This window comes from Lissotriton vulgaris, chromosome 8, assembly GCF_964263255.1.
Source record: "Lissotriton vulgaris chromosome 8, aLisVul1.2, whole genome shotgun sequence".
Taxonomy (NCBI): domain Eukaryota; kingdom Metazoa; phylum Chordata; class Amphibia; order Caudata; family Salamandridae; genus Lissotriton; species Lissotriton vulgaris.
The window spans coordinates 1,225,650,359-1,225,672,381 of NC_141696.1; the positions used below are offsets into that span (position 1 = coordinate 1,225,650,359).

A 22,023-nucleotide genomic window follows, 5' to 3' on the forward strand; every position below is an offset into this window, starting at 1 on the left:
TAATAAATTAGAACCCCTCCTGAGCTTTGGATCCAGCAGCGCCGAGACACCTGAGGGTATTTGCGCGCAATATAAGTTGTATAAATAAATAAATTAAATAAAAGCTCAAACCTCAGGTGTTCAAAAAGGGAAAAATCCGAGCGGCTCAGATGGTCAGAACAGGAGCGGGAGGCAGGCAGGATGTCTCCGGCCCCCCACAGCATGTGCAGAGATGAGAGGCCTGCCGCAGCCGGAGCCCACGGGACGGTGCCATCCCGGTACACGAGGGAGACTGCAGGCGGCAGTGACGCACAGGATCTCAGCTCTGTGCACCCGAAGAGACCCCTTGGCTTCGGCCCCTCAGCTGCGCGTCAGGTGCTCTGCCCGCCGGAATGTCAGCCCGGGCTTGAATGTGCGGGCGTGACAGAGAGCCCTTGTGAAGACTTTTCTTATCTGCTTGTTAAAATAAACAAGCAGATAAGAAAAGTTCTTTACCACAGCCTTTAACCAGGCCATGTTGTCCGTAGGGGCTGTCCGAAAAGCGGACAGGGTGGCACCCAAAAACACTCCTTTCCGTTGGGAAGCCAGCGTTTATCATAAATGCTGACGCTACAAAATGGAAAGGAGGGGCGGGGTTTACAGTCCCTTTTAGAAATCTTGTATTTACAAGATCTCAGAGAGGCGGGACAGCTTCGCTGCCACGCCCAGCCGAGACCTAAAAAGAGGGAATTCTTTTTGTCAAATAAATTACACTTAATGTATAGAAAGTTAAAATAAGGACACATTTTCTCTAAATTCTCAAATGTCTTCATCAGTGTAAGAACATTTAAGTGAATCCTGTAATTCAAACACAAGCAGCAGTCGTGCAATTGACTCCCCAAGGCTTCTACTGTACCTACACCATGAGGTTCTAAACAATTACTAGAATGTGAAGATATGCAACCGTAGTCAAGACAAAAGTGAGGCACTTACCAACATTTAACTTTTCAGGAACAGGAGATGTTGAATTGTAAGCTCTTGCTATGGAGCAGGCTTAAGTAAATGAACACTGAAGTGTTACAACAGATATGAAACCAGCTATTTAGAAAAAAAATAACAATTTACTTACCTGGGGTAACGCTATTTGTGGTGTATACTATATCTAACGTCAGGTTCCTGAACTTTCGAATATTCGAGGAAACATTTCAAAGTGGTGCTCCAGTGCACTTCTAGGTAGCTCAGTGTGGGCTCCACGTAGGAATTGTTGTTTGGAAAGCGATGGAGCAGAGATGCATATAAGGGCCATGCCTGTGTACCACTGACAGTTACTTAGAGGCATCTTTCTGGGTCCTTTTATATGGAGCACAAAACGAATGTTGGGATCAATGTGCAGATCTCTAATTTGGGACCTTTTACATGTTAAAGAAATGCCACTATACAGTATAGGGTGGTGAGGAATGTGCAGTTAGAGAATTATCTACAAGGAAGACATTACCCAAGCAACTTATACCTCACCTTTAAAATGTATACCAAAGCAGTAACCAAGGTAGAGGTGAGCAGGCTCAGGCCAAAAAGGTTTGCATGACTGAGAAGGCAAAATTTCCTTCCCACTGCACCCTGCTGTCAAAACAGAAGTGCTTGATCAAGCTTGAATCCAGTCTTTTTAGATTATATTCCTGCCACATCAGGGGGAAAAAAGTTCAAAACACTACATCAAAAAAAGTAAGTAAAAAATTAAGGGATAGCTTTACCCAGATCTGCCCTGACTGGCACGGGCAAAAAAAAAAAAAAAAAAGGACGTCAATGAGCTTGGGTGGCGTGGAGCCTATATAGGCACCACGCATGTCACTTCTGGCGCAGATGACACCACCCAGGATCTGAACGACACCACCTACTGGCGTGCAGGGGTACTTTTAAAGAAAAATTTCTGGATCCAGTTTGAATCATGGGGATAATTTAAAGGTAAGGAACCTGTGGCTAGAATGCTCTATCAGATATATAAACTGTTATGCAAATCAACTGTGTTTCAGACACAAACCTAATAGTAAATGGGTTTCTTGATCTAGATGTTGATAGTCAGTTTAGAGTTTTGTTCCTCTACCACTTCCAGAATAATACCCGTTTCAACCTACAATTAAATAAAATAAGCAATTCGAAATTATTTGAACAACACCGTTATTAAAAAGATACATAGTACAAAACAAAACACATTTGAAACCTCAGACATTACACATTTTATTCAACTCCTGACCACATACCTTAATTTACCCTGTTCCGTTAGGTCTCCATCGCTGTGCAATATTGCAGTCAGCAGTCGGAGTGTAGAGTTTCCCGATTTACTTAGATTATTTTTCATTCCTAGCAACCATCTGACCATCATCTTAATAGCCTGTATCTGTAACAGTGAAATAAAGCAATTTGCGGTTAAAGTAGTATTTCCAGAAAATCTTATAGCATGAGGAATTACACCTGAGCAGCCAACAAATTAGGAACCACTGATCCTGGTCACTATCTGTAAGCGTTTAAAAATGACCAATCCGAGGCTCCGCTACATGGAAGTTGCAGTAGCTCACCAAGGTCACGGGTCCACTACTCGATACTTTTCCACCATTTCCAAGAACACCACAAAAGCTTCCTACTACCCAGTCATGCTTGGTAAATGGCAGACAATATCAGGAGGGTCACTTGATCAGGCCTAATACAACCCTGAAAGGCCAGAACCCCTAGCCACCAATCAGGGAAACCATCATGTGCTCACACACACCATGCACCACATACCTGCACACAATCACAACATAGACTAACCATGTTCACATCCTTATCACTAACTCACATACGCTTACAATGGAACACGGCTCATCTACACACCCTCTGCATACCTCATAATCCTATTTGACCTCTTTGTAGTCTTTGACACCGTTTTAGAAAGACTTAATCCACACAACAGAAACACACATGGGTTTCTCTGAAATTCCTATCTGTGAACTAAGACACAGTAGCAGGCAAACACAGGATCCTATAAACTGCCTGTCCCCTGCAGAAACTTGCAAGGGCTCCATCCTGCCCCCCACCCCCACCATCATGGTCCACCACTGCATTGAACCCCCTGGACCTGGACTCTCTTTTGCATAATGAGGATCCATTGATAAGCTGAAAAGCTACCTCAAAATCTCTGTTAGCAACAGACTGAAAAGCGCCCTCAACCTCATTCGAAACAAGAAGTCCAGAGCTTTTCCAAAACTTAACCAAAGACCGAAATCTTCCTGTTCATGAAAAGTAACAAACAACCACAAATGTGAATCTGGAAAGCTTCTTAGCCTGCCCGGCAGTCAATGCAAAATCACTCTGATTATTCCTCAACAAATTTCTCCTTCAAAGAAGACACCATGAGGAAAACAAAGTCCCAAGCTCTCTGTTCTGAAAGATATAAAACCCCTAATCCTTGAAACAGGCTTTAGAATTAATGCCCACGCCTCGGTCCTCCCACACCAGTAAAGTGGCAACACAGTACTCTACAGACCCCTGGAAAAACCCATGCATGACACCGCAGCCAAGCCTACATCATCTTTAAGATCAGCCTCATGCCATACAAGTACATCAGAGACTGCAGCCCTCCCAAACTTGGCTGAGAAAATATTCGCTTCAGAGTGACGCCACCACACTAAAACAAGCATTGGCATAGCAAATAGGTCTCGCCTTTAAGACCTTATAAGTGTTTAGCCAAAGGCGAGACCTATTGGCTATGCCAATGCTAGTTTATATTTGTTTACTTTTGCTACAATAGCGGCACCCGCGCTTTACTTTAACCATGTTAAATGTAAAGCGTGGGTGCCACGATTGCTACAAAAGTAAAGAAATAGAAAAAAACATCTATTTCTTTACTTTTGCAGCAATCGGGGCACCAGCGCTATGTCTAGTGCACAGTAGATTACAGTTCAGAACGTTCTAGAAGGCTGCAGAATGATTGTCTGTTTTTCGATGCAGCTTAGAGCAAAGAAGACTTTAGGCTGTGTTCTTTATGAGAGATTTGACTTTCCATTTTGAGGCCACTCTATGCTAGTTGGTCCTCTTCTTTAATGACTTAGAATTGATTTGAAGTTAGTATTTACTGATGCATTCATATATTGATTAATGATTTGCCACTACCTTGATTGATTTTGCCTACTGTAGGCGATTAACCTTTAATAAACCTACATGGTTTGAAACTTAATCCTTGTCTGTTTTTCTTGCGGAGCTTCATTAGCTTCATGCTATTTGAATCTGTTGAAAAGCCTCAGTTTTGAATCTCGATTCATTATATAATGCTTTATGTGCCCTGATATTTGCGCAAAGAAAGGCGCTAACATGTTAATCAGTTGATTCCCAAATGCATTTTGGACTGTATCCTTCATCAGGGTGTTCATTATCATTAGCATTAAATAGCTGTAAATTACAATCAAAAAACCCCACGCACAAAAATTACACATGACAAAGAGCAAAGCAAATAATGCAAAGTGGTCAATTGTAACTATCACTCCCCACTGTATCTATAGAAAGCTGACTCTTTAGTTTACCAAAAAGAGGTAAACTGTGCAATTAGTCCAGGTATTCATTTATAAGGGGACAGGAGATTGTTCTAGCAATTCCAAGGTCCTCTTCTAGGAGGTAGGGGGCTTAACAGCCTTGTGTTTATCAGAGAGGAGTGTTATACAGCTGCAAATACACATAATAGTCAATAAATGATGCACACGACTCAATAAGGATGTCCACACCAATTTATAAAAATAACATGCATCTTTAAATCTGTTGAGGCACCAGAATCAATATGATCAGGCAGGTATGTTTAGCAAGAGAAATACTTCATGTTTTCAAAAGTCGACAGTGCATTTTCTGAATCTGCAATGTTATCCTATGGGAGGAAAAACAAGCACAGGATTCAGGTAGCGACTTAACAAGATCAATTTCCGGTTCTTCAGGTGAGTATGGGGCAAGGTCCAAGGCAGCACCAGCAGGTCACCCCCAGTGTCACTAGGACGGCCAGTTGAAGTGGTGCAATAAAGCGTTGGTTGCCAAATGTTAGTCTATGGTGATCGGTCTTCATGAAAAGAGGCTGCAGGTTTGACTGGGAGGCCAGTCAGGCTGAATCAACATGAGCGCTCAGGCCCCACGATGCCCCGGATGTGGGGACACCTTTGGGCCACTTCCCAACGGTCAGGGGTGACAGGTGCAAAAGTGCCCTTAGGTGTTGGGTTGTTGTCACCGGGAGCGGTTGAGGAGGTCGGCAAGCCGAGGCTGCAGGTGGCGAAAAGTCCACATTGGAAAAACCCAAGGTGGGCTTCTAGTTCTGACACAGTTGGCCCACTACAGCCCGGGTTCAGTGGTGCTTTCCAGCATCAGGTTTTCACTATCTTGTAGCCTCACAGCTCAGTCATTGCTACCTGCAGGGGAGCAGTTCCGTTGTTCAACAAAGTTCTTGGTTCCTGGGTGAACTGCCAGGATTTGGAGACACAGCAGCTGCAGGACAGGAAGTTTTTTGGTGCAATTGTCAAAGGCAGCAGGCAGCTCAACAGGCTTGGTGCGAAGTCAGTTGCTGGTTCTTCTGTTCTTGAACTTTGCGACTCTTCACGTCTGTCGTCTTCTTTCAGGTCGTCAAGATGGGATTTCCTGGTGCCAGGGGCTCCCCTTAATACTGAATTTAGGGGTGTTAGGGGAGTTTGGGAATAGTAGCCAATGTTTAACACCCTCTGACCGAGCAGGCTATGTTTCTGGCCTCCTGAGACCTAAGCGCTCACCTTTGGGGGCTGGAAACTTGTCTCTGGAGGCAAGCTGGTGGAAACTGGTCAGTCAGCAGACCAGTATAGCTGGTAGGTTTTCACGGGGCGAATCTAAGTTACCCTCTGTGTGCATTTATTAATAAATCCAACACTAAGATCAGTGTGGGTTTATTAGTACAAGACTTCTGATACCAAACATCCACATTTTCAGTGAAGCCATCATGTAGCTGGGGAACTTGTTTTCACCAGTGAACAGCACATGTATTTAAAATGGCTTCCATGTTTACTTGTACTGGCAGCAATAGAGCTGACAAGCTCAGGGGCATATCTGCTTATGCACGTATTTCTTCACATGTAGTGTAGTGCAGTGCACCATATGTTAGGTCTGTAAGGCATGTGGGGTCTGTGGGCAAGGTATACAGGGATGATGTGTGCCATGTTGTATTTTCCCTTTTGTCTGTGCTAAAGAAACAAGCCTGCAGTGGTAGTCTATATGTGTTTGGTAAGGGGTTCCTTCGGGTGGCACAATTCGTGCTGCAGCCCTTAAGGACCCTTTTTAGCCTCCTTACCATAGGTTCCATTTTGTGGTAAAGTGCTTCTGCTTTGCTTCATCATTACATCCTATGTGCAAGTTCTAGAATGCTTGCCAACCCTTTGCTGGTTGAAGAATGTTCTGGGACTTGAACAATATCTATGGGCAGAGCCAGTTGGGTGGCTGAGCTATCCTTCCCAACTACAACCTAATAACAATCTCTCATCTTTAAGAAAGAAACCACTTTTCAGCACATTTACTAGGGGCTTACAGGGGGGGCTAAAGGATTTGCCCATTAGGAGTACAATTGCACAGTTTTGGGACAGAGATCTGGCAATGGGGGCCTGGTTAACAGGAAACTAGTGCACGTCCTGTCAAAACTACATCAAGTACCAGGCAAAAAGTGGGGATGACATGTCAAAAAGGGTCACTTTCCTACAGTATCATTCTGACTATACATTACTAGTCTGCTGACTCTGTCGGAGATTAAATTCCCTGTTCATGTAACCCTGAAGGCTAATTAAGCTCCACCACGTTAAATTCAGGAAGCACATATTGCCGGTTTCTGGTTTCCATATGGAACGCTATTTTCGCAACTGATAAGCCGAGGACGCATACAATGCCGGCTACTGCATGATATTTTACATTACATTCCCTACGCATTCTGTTGTCCTTGGTTTCTTTTATCACCTCGACTGTGGCCAGTCAAGTACTTTATTAACTACAGTGAGAAGCCCCCCTTGTGGTGTTTTCTTCGCCTATTAGCATTACATACACAGGGATCGTGAAGCCCCCCACCAAGAGAAAACCTCTACTGATTTATGGTTTCATGAAATCGAGATGCCTTCGATTGTCAAGTTTTTTCAGTGTTGCATTTATACAATTCTATATACTTGAATGTTATGATACATAGACCGGTTAACCCCGCCTTAGATAAATTGTTCTTTATCCATTGACGGAATTCTGATTGTAAAGCAAAATTGTATCAGCTGCGCCCTGATGAAGGAACTGTGGGAAAAGGTTCCAGTCCGAAACACGCGTCAGCACTGTTCTTAGTCTTGAAATTATTTTTGTATGTTGCACATGGCAATTATTTATGTATAATGTATTTAGTAATTGTTTTCTTTTTTTGTTAGTGTGTCATGATCAAACTAGGTCTTGCTAAGTTGGGATGTGTATGGTATGATTGATGGTTGTGTGATGTGTGGTGATATATTGTTTTTGTACAACTTTTTGTATTGTTCTTATTTTTGGGTCTTTCGTCTTTGATTCAAGAATGCTGTTTTTTCTACATAAATGAATTCACATATATATATTTTTTAAATAATATCTTTTGATACAACAATAAGCTGTTCTGTGGGTCAATGTTACTGTTTTCTTATTTAGGATCTATGACCTATGGACTAATTAATGTTTAGGGAGAGGTTTCTGTGTTTCTTTCTTATACATTACTATGAACCATTATTAACTATGCCAGTTTGATATTCCTGTGATCCTTACAGTAGGGGAACAGAAACACATTACTGTTTGGGAGGAGTTTATAATTCCTTATTGTGTAAGTTACTTACCTTAGGTAACAATGTATCTGGTAGAGACGTTGCCTAGCCACAAATTCCTTAACTTAGATTATCCCCAGGCATCAGACTGGATCCGGAATTTGTTTTGCAGCAGCACCTTTGCGCACCGGGGAACGGCGCCTCACGACCCCACGGACGTGACATCAGCGAGGTCATATAAGTCCCTCCCGGCTGACGTCAGTTTTCTTTGTAGAAACTTTTCCACGGCACAACGCGGAGCCACCAACAAAACTGTTAAAGTATGGTAACAGTGTGCGGAGAATGAACAATCCATAAAAGAAGGAAGGAGGATGGTGCAAAACACCATCATAAAAGACAGTATTAGCCACTGTCTCCATATAAGAGAAGAAGTAAGGGCAGAGCAAGCTCTGAGAAAGAACCCCGCAAAGCGAAGCATGGACCCTCCCCACATGCTGAGTAACAGGGGATGAATATCTCAACAGAAAAAGGTAGATTGTTATTACCACGTAGAACTGTGCCGCCCAACAAGGACGGGCACAGGAAGAACAACAGTCTACAAAACCAATGGCAACTGAAGGGAGGCCAAATGGAGAAGCCAACCTGCAAGGTCCTCGCAGAACGGGGAGGATGGGTGGGCGTTAAGGAATCTGAGGCTAGACAACGTCTCTACCAGGTACGTTGTTACCGAAGGTAAGTAACCCGTACATCTGATAGAGACATCTAGCCGCAGATTCTACAGCCATACCCAAAGGGGGAGGAGGGTCTGCGATAGAACAACAGAAAGTGCCCAAAGCACTCAGCTGGCAACAGAGTGCGACGGACTATTGGGAAGGCTGCGGCGGAGCAGCCAGGCAGCAACCCAAGTAGCTCGGAAGAGCAAAGGACAACGGGGGACCAGGTATCACGAAACTGCCAGAATGGCAAGACACCAGACCCGTGTGAGTATGAGATGTATAAACGGCGCTTGCCACATCCCAGGACAGAAGAGTGTCCAGAACGAAGGGGGAAGAAGGACTACTCCCAGCCCAATGGTGCACAAAGTGGACACCAACCAAGCTAGAGGATAACATAAAGAGAGGTAACCAGAGCCTACCAGGCTAGCCCATGCAAGGGAGGCCGGAGAGTCCACATCGAGGAATTGAAGGGCAAGAGTCAGGAATAGAACAACACCTTAGAAGTACAGGCGGGAACAAAGGACACGCCAAGTGCACACCTAGTAACCAAAGGGGTGAACAGTATCACTCTGATGCAGGCTGATGCGGGCCACAACTAAAACATGCACAGAGCAGACAGCCACTGAGACAACAAGGTGGCGCAGCTAAAATGAGCATGGGACTGCCCAACCAGGCAACTTGAAGCCCAAGCTGAGAACTTACTCACGAAATACAGATGTAGGGTGCAGCAGCTGGGATGACCTGCATCAGAGGAGCTGTCCCGCAGGCACAGCAGACAGAGTGTAGGATGACACCCAATAAAAAATGACACATCTGAAGTGAGTGGCAGCAGAGGGACCAAAGTGCCCAGAGGAACTGTGAAGAGGAACATGCATAAATGTTGAGAAGAACCTGCTTCAGAACCATTCAGAAATGCTGGGATCTCGGGCCTGGCCCTGTCCTGGATTGTGTCCTTTCTCCAACTCCGGACCCAATCTGTTCACCTATCCTCCTTCTCTGCCCCTTCCACTTCACTTTCTTGTGGTGTCCCCCAGGGTTCTGCCTTATCTCCCCTTCTGTTCAATCTCTATATGCAGCCTCTTCTGGTCTCCCTCCGTCACTCTTCTGTTACCACTTTTAATTATGCAGATGACCTGCAACTTATCTTTCCTATTGACTCTTCCCCTCTCTCCCGCTCTAATTTCCAATCCACCATGCTTTCCATCTATGAGTGGATGAACTTCAGTCAGCTGAAGCTCAACCCCAGTAAGACAGAGCTGGTCCTGATCGGTGGACTCCCTCATCCCTGGACTGCCAACTTCTGGCCTCCTGCCCTCGGCCCTTCCCCTTGCCCAGTTGACTCCGTGAAGAGCTTAGGTGTTGTTATCTCCAGTGATCTCTCGATGCGGCCGCACATTAATGCTGTCACCTCGGCCTGCTTCTTTCATCTTCGCAGGATCGGGAAGATCCGAAGGTACCTGTCCCCAGAGGCCCTCATACTTGTCATCCTGGCCCTGGTTACCTCACGTTTAGACTATGCCAACTGTCTATACGTGGGGATCCCAGCCTACCACCTCCAACGCCTTCAACTGGTGCAAAATCAGGCTGCTAGATTAATCTTCCAGCAACCAAAACACCAACATGTCTCCCCACTGTTAAAAACCTTGCACTGGCTCCCGGTTGCGCAACGATGCATTTTCAAACTTGGCTGCACCGTTTTCAAATCTCTTTTCTCTTCTGCTCCCGCTTTTATCTCTTCCTGTCTCCACTCTTACATCCCTTCCCGACATCTCAGATCCTCCGCCCACAATCTGTTGGTCATTCCAAGGTTTCGACGTAAGAAGCACGGTGGTGCTAGCTTCTCCTTTCTTGCCCCATTCACTTGGAATTCCCTCCCCCTCTCTACTCGGCTCACTCCTGATTATCCCACTTTCCGCAAATCTTTAAAAACTCATCTGTTCCACCTTGCTCACGGTTAGCTGTTCACATTCCCCTTGCCTACTCCCACTGTCTTCGAGCGCCAAGAAACCAATTGGTGTATGAGCGCGGTACCAAAACTTTTGTAACATAACATAACATAACAACCTCAGATCTCTAGACCACGCCCCCCCCGACAGGGAGGGGGAAATTTACACCCACAGAAGAGAGGAACTGTTTAGTATATGAACACCAAGAAAGGAGCATTGTGAAGCTGGGGTACCACCCCAGGGAGTGGAATGCAAGGAAACCTTATTGCCGAAAATGGAGGAAAATGCCCGAAGTGCACTTAAACGTACTAAGAAAAGACCCTGCCATGCAGAACCAGGCAAGCCCGAGTACAGAAATGCCCCACTGCACAGAGAGTGAGTGTGTGAATTTTTTTTCCAGATCCCTCGTGGTGAGGGAAAGAGGGTCGACCTCCCAGTTTCGGTGTTTTAAACAATCCCTTATTGGTATTTCATCAAAAAAGCTGCACCAACAAGTTTTGTTCTCCTCCGAGAACTTGATCACGGTTTACACAGTCAGGGGTCACAGGGACCAATAAGAACATTTCTACTACATGATGCATTATCCTGTCCATTATTTGTGTTCAATGTTGCCCTGCATTATGGGAGCTATAGTATCTGGATACATTTCATAGCAAAAGTGATTTGTGAAATTCATTACTGAAGTAAATAAAACAGTGTACATATGTGGTGAGGGAGGGGCTGAAGCGTTTTTCAATAAATCATTAAATCATTTTCCAATGTTGGGTCCTAGGAGGTAATGTACTTTTTGTGTTTATGCCACTTCACGATTCTTAGAGTTTGACCGGTTACGGAGATACTTTTCCTTACTCTCTTGCCCTCCACTGGGCGTTTGTGAGTACAATATTAGACCGGTTAAGAAATCATTCAACATTCCTTACCCTCCAGTGGGTTATTGCTCATGAACACTCATTTTGGTTTTATTTTTAACCTAGAACCCCTGTGTATGGTTAGTTTTTAAAGGCATGTCTCATTATCATTTGATTGCCTCCTCAGTGTGTTGTGTGTTACAGTGTACAGTGGGAATTTCCATAAACTAAAATAAAGCAATTCATTCATAAAAACTTTACATGAGAGAGGTCAAAATATTGCTATTCTATTCTGTTACATTTCAGTTCTATTTACAAGTGCACATAAAGTTCTTCACTCTGATTCAGGCCGAATGGAGTGTAGGTTCGGAAATTCAGGATCTGCCGTGATTTTCTTTCACTTAGTTTTTTCCCCTATTTGCCCCTCTGTTGCTTGTCATTATGGTCTCCAATGCGTAGAATTTTAACAATTTCCAATTGCCCTCGTGGTTAGTCGCCATATGTTTCACCACTGCATTTCCCCGATCTTTATTTACAGTTGCTCTAATATGTTCTAAAATTCTCTTTTTTAGTTCACATATAGTGCTCCCTATGTACCTCAAATGGAAGGGGCACTCTATGACATAAACCACATATTGACTCTTGCAGGTTATTAAGTCCTTGATTTTCCACATTGTCGTTTGACATTCGCATTTCAGTTATAGCTTTCGCTATTTGGCAAACCTTACATCCAAAACATTTCACGAAGCCTTTCATTTTCAACCACTGATTCCCCTTCACATTTTTTCCCCAGAAGTGGCTGTAGATTAGTTTATCCTTTAGGTATTTTGCCCTTTGATATGTTATCATGGGATGCTTTCCAATAATTTTTCCTACTGTTGGGTCCAGTTGGAGAAACTTCTAGTTCTTTTTTAGCATTTCGGTAATTTTCTTTGTCTCACTTGAGTAATCACGGATCAATCTTATTGGTTTTCCCTTTGGTTCTGCATTTATTCTGATTTGTAATGTTTCATCTCTTGTTTTTGTTTCGTTCTTTGTCAGCAATTTTTTATATTTCCCTCTTTGTATCCTCGTAGTTTGAATCTTGCAGATGTTGATGCTCTATGCATTTCCCATTCAGTTTCCTCTGAGCATATTCGTCGGATTCACAAGAATTCTCCGTAGGGTATATTTTGGAGTGCAGATTGATTGTGGAAGCTTGTGGCGTGCAATGTGGCATTAGTTGACGTTTCCTTCCAATGCAAAGTTGTTTGTATTTGGTCATCTGATATATAGATTTCTCTGTCCAAGAAATGAACTCTCTTTACTGATGGTATGCATGAATTTTAGATTTGCCTGGGCTGAGTTTAAGATTTCAAAGTATTCTTGGAATTCCTTCTCCGACCCGTCCCAAATAATCAGCAGATCGTCGATATATAAATACTACGGGTGCCATAGGAGGATCCCACCTAGTGTACCAGTGGCAGGAAATTGCTGCAGCTTGAAGTGTGTTAAAATACAGTGAAAACCTCTGAAGGAGGAGAACGAGGCACATATGCAAGGCTCAAGCAAGGTGACCCATGGCGTATAGGAGACAGCGCCAAAAGGCACAACATTGAATACCGTGCAATGGTAGATAATGGAGTCAGTGGACATATAGAGCCCAAAAGGGCCTCCAGGCCCCCTTGACAGATAGCAGAGCTATACAATAGCATACAAGTACCCCAACTTGAAGTATGGCACACCCCCAAAACAACGGGGACAACCTCTTAGGGCAAGCAACAGTCAGAGGACAACTCAAACAACCAGTGGAACACTGCCACAGTAGCTTACTGCCACTTTAAACGCATAATGCATCCGGAGGATGCTAAATAAAAGGGTAACCACCCCAGAACCTGCGAAACACAGACCTATGGGGAGGGCGAAAACCCGCAAGGAGGCGCTGAACAGCCGATTCGGCGTGAGCATCAAACAACAGGACCTCATCAAAGGGTATATCAACAAGGCGCTCCTGGATATTCTCCGGGAAGAAGCCATCCCCTAACCAAGCATGGCGCCCTTAGGGCAACCAAACCAGCCATAGCTCGGCCAAAGGAATCAAAAGTATCCAAGGCTGAGTGGATCGCAAATTCCGCCGAATCATGGCCATCACGGAGAAGATGAAGGAGCTCAACAAGAGCGCCTTCAGAGGTGTCTGAAAGAAGAGACTCAGCAGAGTCCCAAAGGGCAGAGGTAGCCAGAGTCAAGTCACACACTATATTTAGTGAGCGAAAAACGGCACTAGTGGAAGCGAAAATGTACAACCCCAGGACTCCCGCCATCTGGACTCCAGGCGGAAGGAAGCATCAGCTGAGGCTATGAGCGGAAGGCAGTTTGCAGAACAAACCCCTGAACGTCCGGGTGAACAAATAAGCAAACTGGATCATGTGGAACAGGACGGTGGCGGTGCAAGATAGAACGAGCCACCGGATCACCGGAAGCTGGGGCGAGCCCAGGTGCCCAAAAGGCATCATAAAGAGAAGCTTGAAAGGACAGAAGCAGCTCCACATTCCCCGACCCCTGGTGGAGGACATCCGGCAGAGGGTCCATAGGGGGTTGCATACTCAGAACATGATCCGCCAAGGAGACAACCCTAAAGAACGCCGCACCGGCCTCAGTAGCACTCCGGGGGGGGAAAGCACCTCATCCATGGGTGTGGGCTGTAAACTAAGTCTCCCACCCCAAGGACGTTGACAAATGAACTGCGGATGTGACCAATGCCCAAAAGAAGGAAGCCCCATTGACGAATAAAGGTCCAGGCGTTGAGGAGACGTGGAAAACCCCCCGCAAGCCTCTGGAGAGGAGTCAATAATCCGATGTTGGAGCGGCGCCAGGTTGACTTTGGACGGCCTCGTCCGGCACAGACTCCACGTCAACCACGGCAAGCTCCGTTCCCGAAGAAGGGGATGGCGCGGGAGCCGAGGAGGCAAGCCTATGGCGCCGGAGTGGCGCCGACTCAGCCTCGACCACAACAGGCCCCGACTCGAAAGTAAGGAATGGAGTGGGAGAAGTGGAGGCAAGCCTACGGCGCCGGATAGGCGCCGACCCCGGCTCCGGACAGGCAGCCGTCAGTCCGAAAGGCTGAGGTGTGCTCGAAGCAAGGCTGCGAGCACCAGCAACCTCCTGTGGCGCCACAGGGAGCCCCACTGGGCTATGCGGTGTGGCAGGTACGCTATGGGTCGAACAGGGGGACCCAGCCGCGAAGCGCCCTAACTACACCATATATCCATCATACCTAGAAGCAAGGGGCTCAGTCAGTGCCGGGGCGAACCTGCCGGCGAGTCTGCCTGAGACCCCGCACGTAGCGGAGGCTCAGAGGACGCCCCAGGGAGAGGAGGGGACCCAAGGGAGGCCTGCAGGGTCTGAGTCGCCCCCGCACCAGGATAAGGTGGATAAGGGAGGGGCGACTCCCGGGGCCCCAAGTCCAGAGGATTCTATGAACTAGTGCCCCCGGCAACAGAAGGAAGTGAGGTCTAGGACCTCAGCAACATGCACCATGACTTACCTCAGCGAGGCGAATGACGCACCTGGGACCCAGAGGGCGACAGACGCCGCAAATGGAACTCACTGCCAGAGGGACCTGCCGCCGACGAGTAGGCCGGGGGCCGAGACGACTCTGACTGGGACTGGTGTGCCGAAAGCAGCTTCATCCTGCGCGCCTGCTGGGACTTCGGCTTGAGGTGCTGGCAGGTGTCGCAATCCGTTGAGTTGTGGTGTTCGCCCAGAAACTACATACAGATAAGGTGTGGGTCTGTCGCAGACATTTGCCGCGAACAGGTGGTACATGTTTTAAAGCCTGAAGGTATCGCACACCGTTATAGACGCAAATGCGGCCAAACCACTTACTCCAGATCCGTGTTGAACGCGGAAACAAAGGAGACTGACATCAGCGCGCCGGGAGGGACCTATATGACCTCGCTGACGTCACGTCCGTGGACGACGTCAGTGCGCCGCCGTGTGTGGTCGCAGAGGTGCTGCTGCAAAAAAAATTCCATGTCCAGTCTGACGCCTGGGGATTTTCTAAGTTAAGGAATCTGCGGGTAGATGTCTATCAGATAATAGTAATTCACAAGCTTTTCATAATTGTGTCTGCCTCATATTACTTGTGTTGAAAAGATGCGATCGTGCATGTGCAGTAAAGTAAAGAAACTGTAGGAGTTTGATAGCTTCCTGGCGGACGCAGGCACCACGGGGTTCGGTTGGAGTAAAAGCGGTTACAAAATGTAGAATGGGTATGTTTATAGAAAGGAAAATTTGATAAAAGCAAGTTTCAGTGGTTATAGCTATTTACAAGTGTACTGGCTAGCGGGCTTTGTCCTAAATATGTGCGGGTCGGTAGTTGATAAGATCACAGGTTGTTGCAAGTGGACAAACTGGAGCCAGTACCATTCAATGGGGATGATTTACAATTTAACATAAGCAGCAGAGCGTTTCGACAAAGTTGTGTTTAATTTAGAAACAGGAGGTATCATTTAATTTTACACAGATTTTATTCTAGAGACCTAACAAACAAGTTACTTATCTTTGGTAACACGTTATCGGGTAGAGACCAGATCTAGCTGCAGAGTCCTTACTTTAGAATCCTCCCCCAGGCGCAGGACTGGATCCAGGAATTGTTTTCCACAGCACATCTGTGCGTCAGAAGAGGGGGATGCGCAACTCCACATCGACGTCATGCAATGCGCCGTTGACGGAGTCCATAAAAAACCCTCACTGATGAGCTGATGTCAGTTCCTTCTTTTCTGCGCTTACAACGCAGACACGGAGCGGTTAGGGGGTCATTTTTCAGCCAATCTCCACATTTTGTGAAATAAACAGTGCTTTTTGCGATGCCTTCAGGGTTTAAACCTGGTGGATCTTGTGACAGACAGTTGTCGATCACAAATCCTCATACCATCTGTTTTTGGTGCCTAGGAGACTACAATGAGTTCATACACATGCAAAACTGCGCTCAATGCTTTTCAAGATATATATATATTTATATATATATATATACACACACACACACACACACACACACACACAACAAGATACCAATGCTGATACAACCAGGATGATTCTGTGCACGCATAGGGAATTACAAACCGCATGATCATTAAAGTTGCTACTGCTTTGAATGATTTATGAATCTGGCGGGCCAGACACATGCATAACCACAGCTTTTCAACCTAAGTAATGCGAAGCAAGCACGTTGACAAGACCGTGATAATCGTGTGACTTCCTAATAGATAGGAAATCACACATCCAACCCAAACAGTAATGGGCATTGTTTCCCACATGTATAGATCATGTGAACTTCACACTTGCATAGTTAATAAAGGTTCATAACAATGTATAAGCAGAATAATACATTGAGGATGTATGACATTTTTGATAGTTACAAGCGGATAATTTGATTTGTCGTTTGTCATGACAGTTTTTGTGTGGGAATTTTTTTATGGCAATTTACAGCTATTGAATGCTAATGAAAAAAGACACAGACCAAATGCATTGGGGAAAACCAACTGATGAACATTGTAATGAGCATTAAGGACACAGATTCTCATTATTTCACATGTAAACATGTGGACAAAAATACAGATGAAATTACGGAGTATGAATAAACATGTACACTTGATTTCACAAATTGATGGTTTAAAGATCTTAATTTGAATCAGCTGTCAAGTAGCAGTGCATCTGTGACACTTATGATTGCACGGGAGATTTTTCAGATTCATTTGAGCACCCACGAACAGACTGCACGCAATGATGGTCACAAATAGTGAAGAAGAATAAAATAAGGGATTGCAGTACAAAAAAACTTAGTTTTTCCTACATTTTTAGGTCTCGCCTATGCAACACGCTGGCGCTGATTAGGAGACCTTTAGTGATCGATTCTGTTTTGGCCCCAAAAACGTGCACGAGTTGCATTGCCTTCAATGGCAAAGCGTGCACGTTTGGCGATTCCCTTGCTGGAGCGAGCCTTGAAACCATACGGTTCCTGCTCGCTCCCGCAAGGGAAACAGGCGCAGGCCCCCCTCCTCTCTCCCCTCCCCTTGCTGCCAGCGCATGGCACGCGCTTTTCTTTTTTGGATCCATTTCACATAGAAGCGACTAAATGACAGAAGGAAGGAGATGTTGTGAACCGTTTCTTCAAATCAAGGTTTTCAGTAAGTGAGGAGCAAGACAGAAAGAGAGGAAATAATAGGAAGAGAGAGGGGGTGGGGCAGCTGCAAGCACAGAAAATAAGAGGACATTTAAGGAACAGACAGAGTCCTTTTCCTTCTCTGCCCGTCCCAGAACGGCCAAGCAAGCAAAGAGAGCCTTTTCTGAAGGCCTTTGCTATTTCTGCCCTCTTGGGCATGCCCCTACTTTTATTGAAAATATTCCTTTCCCCTACTTTTTTATTTCAAAACTGTGTCCTAGGACGGCAGAAATAGCAAAGGCATTCAGATAATGTTTGGCTTGCTTTCATGAACGGTCAGGGACGGGCGAAAGGACTCCGTCTCTTCCTTACTGCCCAGAGAAGACACGGACAATGTCCTCTTCTTTTCTGTGCTGGCAGCTGCCCCCACTCTCCCCGCTTCCTATAATTCCCTTTCTTTCGGTCTTGCTCCTCACTTACTGAAAACCGTAACTTGAAGAAACGGTTCACAACCTCTCTTTCCTTCTTTCATTTAGTGGCTTCCCTGTGAAATGGATCCAAAAAAGAAAAACACTCTTGTGGGAAATGCCCTTTTTCTGACATTTTTCTATTCCAAAGTGTAGCCTCGGGATAGAGAGAAATAAAAGGTTTTAAATATAAGAAATAAACACTTAACTAAATAAAGCAAGTCAGAGTGGTGGCTGCAAAGTGGACAGTTTGGTTTTATTCCCATCCAAACACATCAGCCTCACTTTACAGACTTTGCAGTGAAGCGCTACTTTTGTTTTCTCCTCTTTCTTTGAATAGCATTGTTGTCCCCAGGTGGGGACGCGCACCATTCCTGGATGTGTTGCAATACCCTGTTCATGGGTGGATTAGAAAACAAAATGTGTACCATGGCTCTGTGTTTATGGATGTGGTCTTTTTAAACTATACTGCTTACGTTTTGTATGGATATAAGCAATGGACATTGAAACGGTTCCCTTCAGGGCCCTGTAGTCATGTCCTCAACTTTTCAGGTAAAATCACTTCCTTATTTCGGAATAGTGAGTGAGAGATCGTTAAGGAAACCATGTTTTTCTGCTACATTTCACATGCTTTACTTAATCTTGCATTCCCTAGGAGTGTTTGCTTTTACCTTTTTTTTTAGGCAGCATATTAGTCTTATCAAGGGTATAATTTGAATTGAGCCACATCCAAGTGTTTATAGCGGGTACAATTAGGTTGTAGCTGAAGGCAGTGCGAGCTTCTCTCAGTGGGGGAGAGGATGTGGCGCTATGGCCAGAGCTGTCAAATTTAGAACTGGGTTCAGCCTTCATGACCAGTCCACCAGACCACTCTGCTGCAGGAGCATATTCCCATGCTAGACCTTAGAAGACCCCACTAGACCTTAGAAGGCCTGATGTCTTAGCACAAGCAGGTGTACCCTAGCAGTGTCAATTGTGGGTTAACCCTGAAGGCCTGTCCACCACAATCCATACTGAAGTTCATGTCCAATTTTGCGGGCAGGCCTACGAAGCAGCACTGCCTAGAGCAACAGTGATCCAGTCACTGTGATGGTCACTGAGATCACATGAACCTTGAGCAGGTTATTGCGGTGTGAACGCACTGGGTACCTATTTCGGGTGGGTGCGTAGTGTTTGCAGGTATATTATGGTTTAACAAAAAACTTCTGCCTCCTTCCTGGCCTACTGCAATTTTCAGCAACAATAAAAATGTCATGATCACTTCTGTGATTAATGTTCTTCCTAGAGAGAGATCAGAGTTTTGTCTAGTGGAAGGGTTGACTCCAGGAAAGGTAGCACAGAGGGTTAATGTGGTTGCTGCAAAGAACATGTACCATGCAGATCACAAAGTGCTCATAATGTTAACTAGGTTAGTAGGTTACTGCTTTTGTCAGAGAGATCCTATTGTTATGTGCAGTTTATGAGTTAAAATCCTAACATAGAACAGTGTGCTATTAAACTATACTGCCTACTAGTATGGCTGTCATGTGGCTTCTACACCTTGTAGTCCTTTGTCTTATGTAACATTTCCTATACAGTGATTTACACACGTATAATTGATTGTCTCTGTGTAGTGTGTGTGATGTAAAGTGCTCTGACACCATACACTGGTATGAGTGGCACAGTAAATATAATTAAATACATCTGAGAAAGAGTGTGGTTATGGAGATTTGAGGGGGACTGTTAAAGGGTGGTAGTGAGGGAGTCCGAGGCATAGGTGATCATTGGGGGCACCAGCAAACATTGTTGCACAGGGCGCCACCAGCACTAAAGCCTGCCATCGAGGTCAGTCCGCCTCACCCATTGGTAACTCCATTGGCCTTGTTTCAGCAGTAGTAGCTGCAACTCACCAAGGATCGGCAATGCAGGATTTGCACGCACACCAAACTAAGTTTGCAAACTTCACAGTCTCTCTGCTTCATGCACAAGCACTGTTAACATGTGCTACCTGCTGTGGAGCCACTGGAATTATGCAGCAATGGGGGACGAAATGATGCTGCAGTGTTGACTTAATTATGCGACAAAGAAAAGGCTGCAGCATAGTGCAATATATTTTCTTATGCTTTATCGTTTAGACATTTTTCCACATGTTAAGTCTGCAAAGATTCTGCTTTATTAGTATCAGTATAACATACAAATGCAGCAGTGAGAAAAGTGATCAGTCAACCGTTGCAAAGGGTCATCCACTTTGCAGCAACTCAAGTCACATTTTTTAGTAACTTTTTATCCGTTTGAGCTACAAAAATGATTAGTTAAAATTGTAAGATTATGCAGTGAATGATGTATTATGTGGCAACTATGGCAGAGCCATAATTATATAGAAAATATTTGCCAACTAGGATATTTTGCCATCCATGTTTGAACTGCTCTTGTGGAAGAAGGGAGGAGAAGTGCTAATGAGAGAAACTGCATGGCTTGGAGACGATTGGCTTGTGATTCCACTTTTAAGTGTATTTGGGACATTGTGTGATTGGAAATATATCCCAAGATGCCAATAACTCATATTAAACCTTAAATAATCAAGTGCATCCATTGGTTGAATTAAATAACACAATAAGCTGTAACTGGTTGGTGAAATGCCAAACAAATACTAAAAATTGGGATGTTTGGCACATTCTGGCCACACCTCTGACTCCACCCACTGATTCAATCCTTGGGTTATCCCCGTCCCCGGAGTCTCCGCCCACAGTTCCCCTACTCCCCCCCCCCCCCCCCCCCCCCCCCCCCCCCACTTCGACCCCTGGCTTTGAGTCGTTTGATGTTGAAGCCAAGCACTGTGCCTGAATCCTCTCATGACATCAGGAGGCTTCTGCTGAGGAGGAGCATCCAATCCAATACATGAACCTGGGATCGGGTCCAACTGTGACCACTGGGGCAAGAAGCTGCCCTTGTCACTGACCCTCCATCGATTGAAAGAAGGCCAGGGATTCTGCTTCGTTGTTTTAACTAAACCGCTTTCGGTGGAGTGAACAGACGGTTGGGCCGGGGGTCCCAAAGCTCCTAAGATCAACCGAGACCTTTTTAAAGGTACTGGGGTAAGGATTAAGGGTCAGGACATTTTCATCTCTGGAGGAAATTTACCACAATCAAGGGTGGAAGGAGGAGTGCGAAGTGCCAGCCATGCCGTTCCATCTTGAGACAACTTCCATCGGGTCCAACTCAGTGGAAACCAGGATATTTTCCCCCAAGCGAGGAATCCGATGATTAAATGAAGCCCGAAGAGTTTGTAGCCTCTTACTACTACTGAGGGGTGGGGTCTGGCAAAGACTGAGCCGCAAACGTCACAGCGCAAGCCTAGAAAGGTCCTGGCTCCTGTGTCTCACCTCCTCAGGAGCCTGTAGATCAGTCTCATGGTTGGTGCCATGCCATGTTGGGGTCAGGCAGTCGCATATGCGGTGCTCTCCAGACTCCGTGGGCGGCTTCAGATCCCACTCCTCAGGACCTCAACCGCGGCGATCATTGACGGGCCACAGATATCGTCAAAGTCTCCTCTTTTTGAGGCCGCCGTTAATTTGGATGGGTAGTCCCGGTCGTCTGAGCCGCCCTCAATGCCCCCGCCGCTAGTCCTCTCGGTTTTGACACATTTTGGGTCTCCTACATGCCTGCATGTGACAGATATGTGCAGTGGAGAACGGAGGCTGAGAGGATTGCGTACACATGCCCATGACGGTGGGCCACGCCACGAGCCTGCTTTTTCATGCTCTCAGAACTGGTGCACAATGTTCAGCAACAGTACAAGATTCCTTGTATGTGTGTGAAGTACAAGTTACTTACCTTCGGTAACGTTGTATCTGGTAGAGACGATTCTAGCCGCAGATTCCTTCACATTGAATTAGTCCCAGGCGTGAGACTGGATCTGGAAACTTTATTTGCCACAGCATCCCTGCGCACCGGGGGTGGGCACCATCACGCGACTCCGCCCAGGCGTCGTCCGCGCACGTGACGTCAGCGAGGTCACACACGACCTGCCCTGGCGCGCCTACGTCAGTTTTCTGAACTTTTCCGCAACACAACGCGGAATCACCAGATAAAAAACTGTGGAAGCATGGGAACAGTGTGCGAAGAGCAGAAAAATTGGAAGAAGCGGTGACCAACAACACCACACAGAATAGTGGCAACACCGCAG

At 45.7% G+C, this 22,023-nt stretch overlaps 1 protein-coding gene across 3 annotated transcripts in view; it reads right to left on the minus strand.

Moving 5' to 3' along the window:
* The window catches only part of PDS5B (PDS5 cohesin associated factor B), a 772,490-nt gene that overhangs the window by 236,632 nt on the left and 513,835 nt on the right, over positions 1 to 22,023 (minus strand). For all 3 annotated transcript variants that reach the window (XM_086935125.1, XM_086935124.1, XM_086935126.1), the window contains exon 23: positions 2,217 to 2,353. In XM_086935125.1, the coding sequence (XP_086791251.1) occupies positions 2,217 to 2,353 (137 nt within the window). The remainder of the gene's footprint in view (positions 1 to 2,216; positions 2,354 to 22,023) is intronic.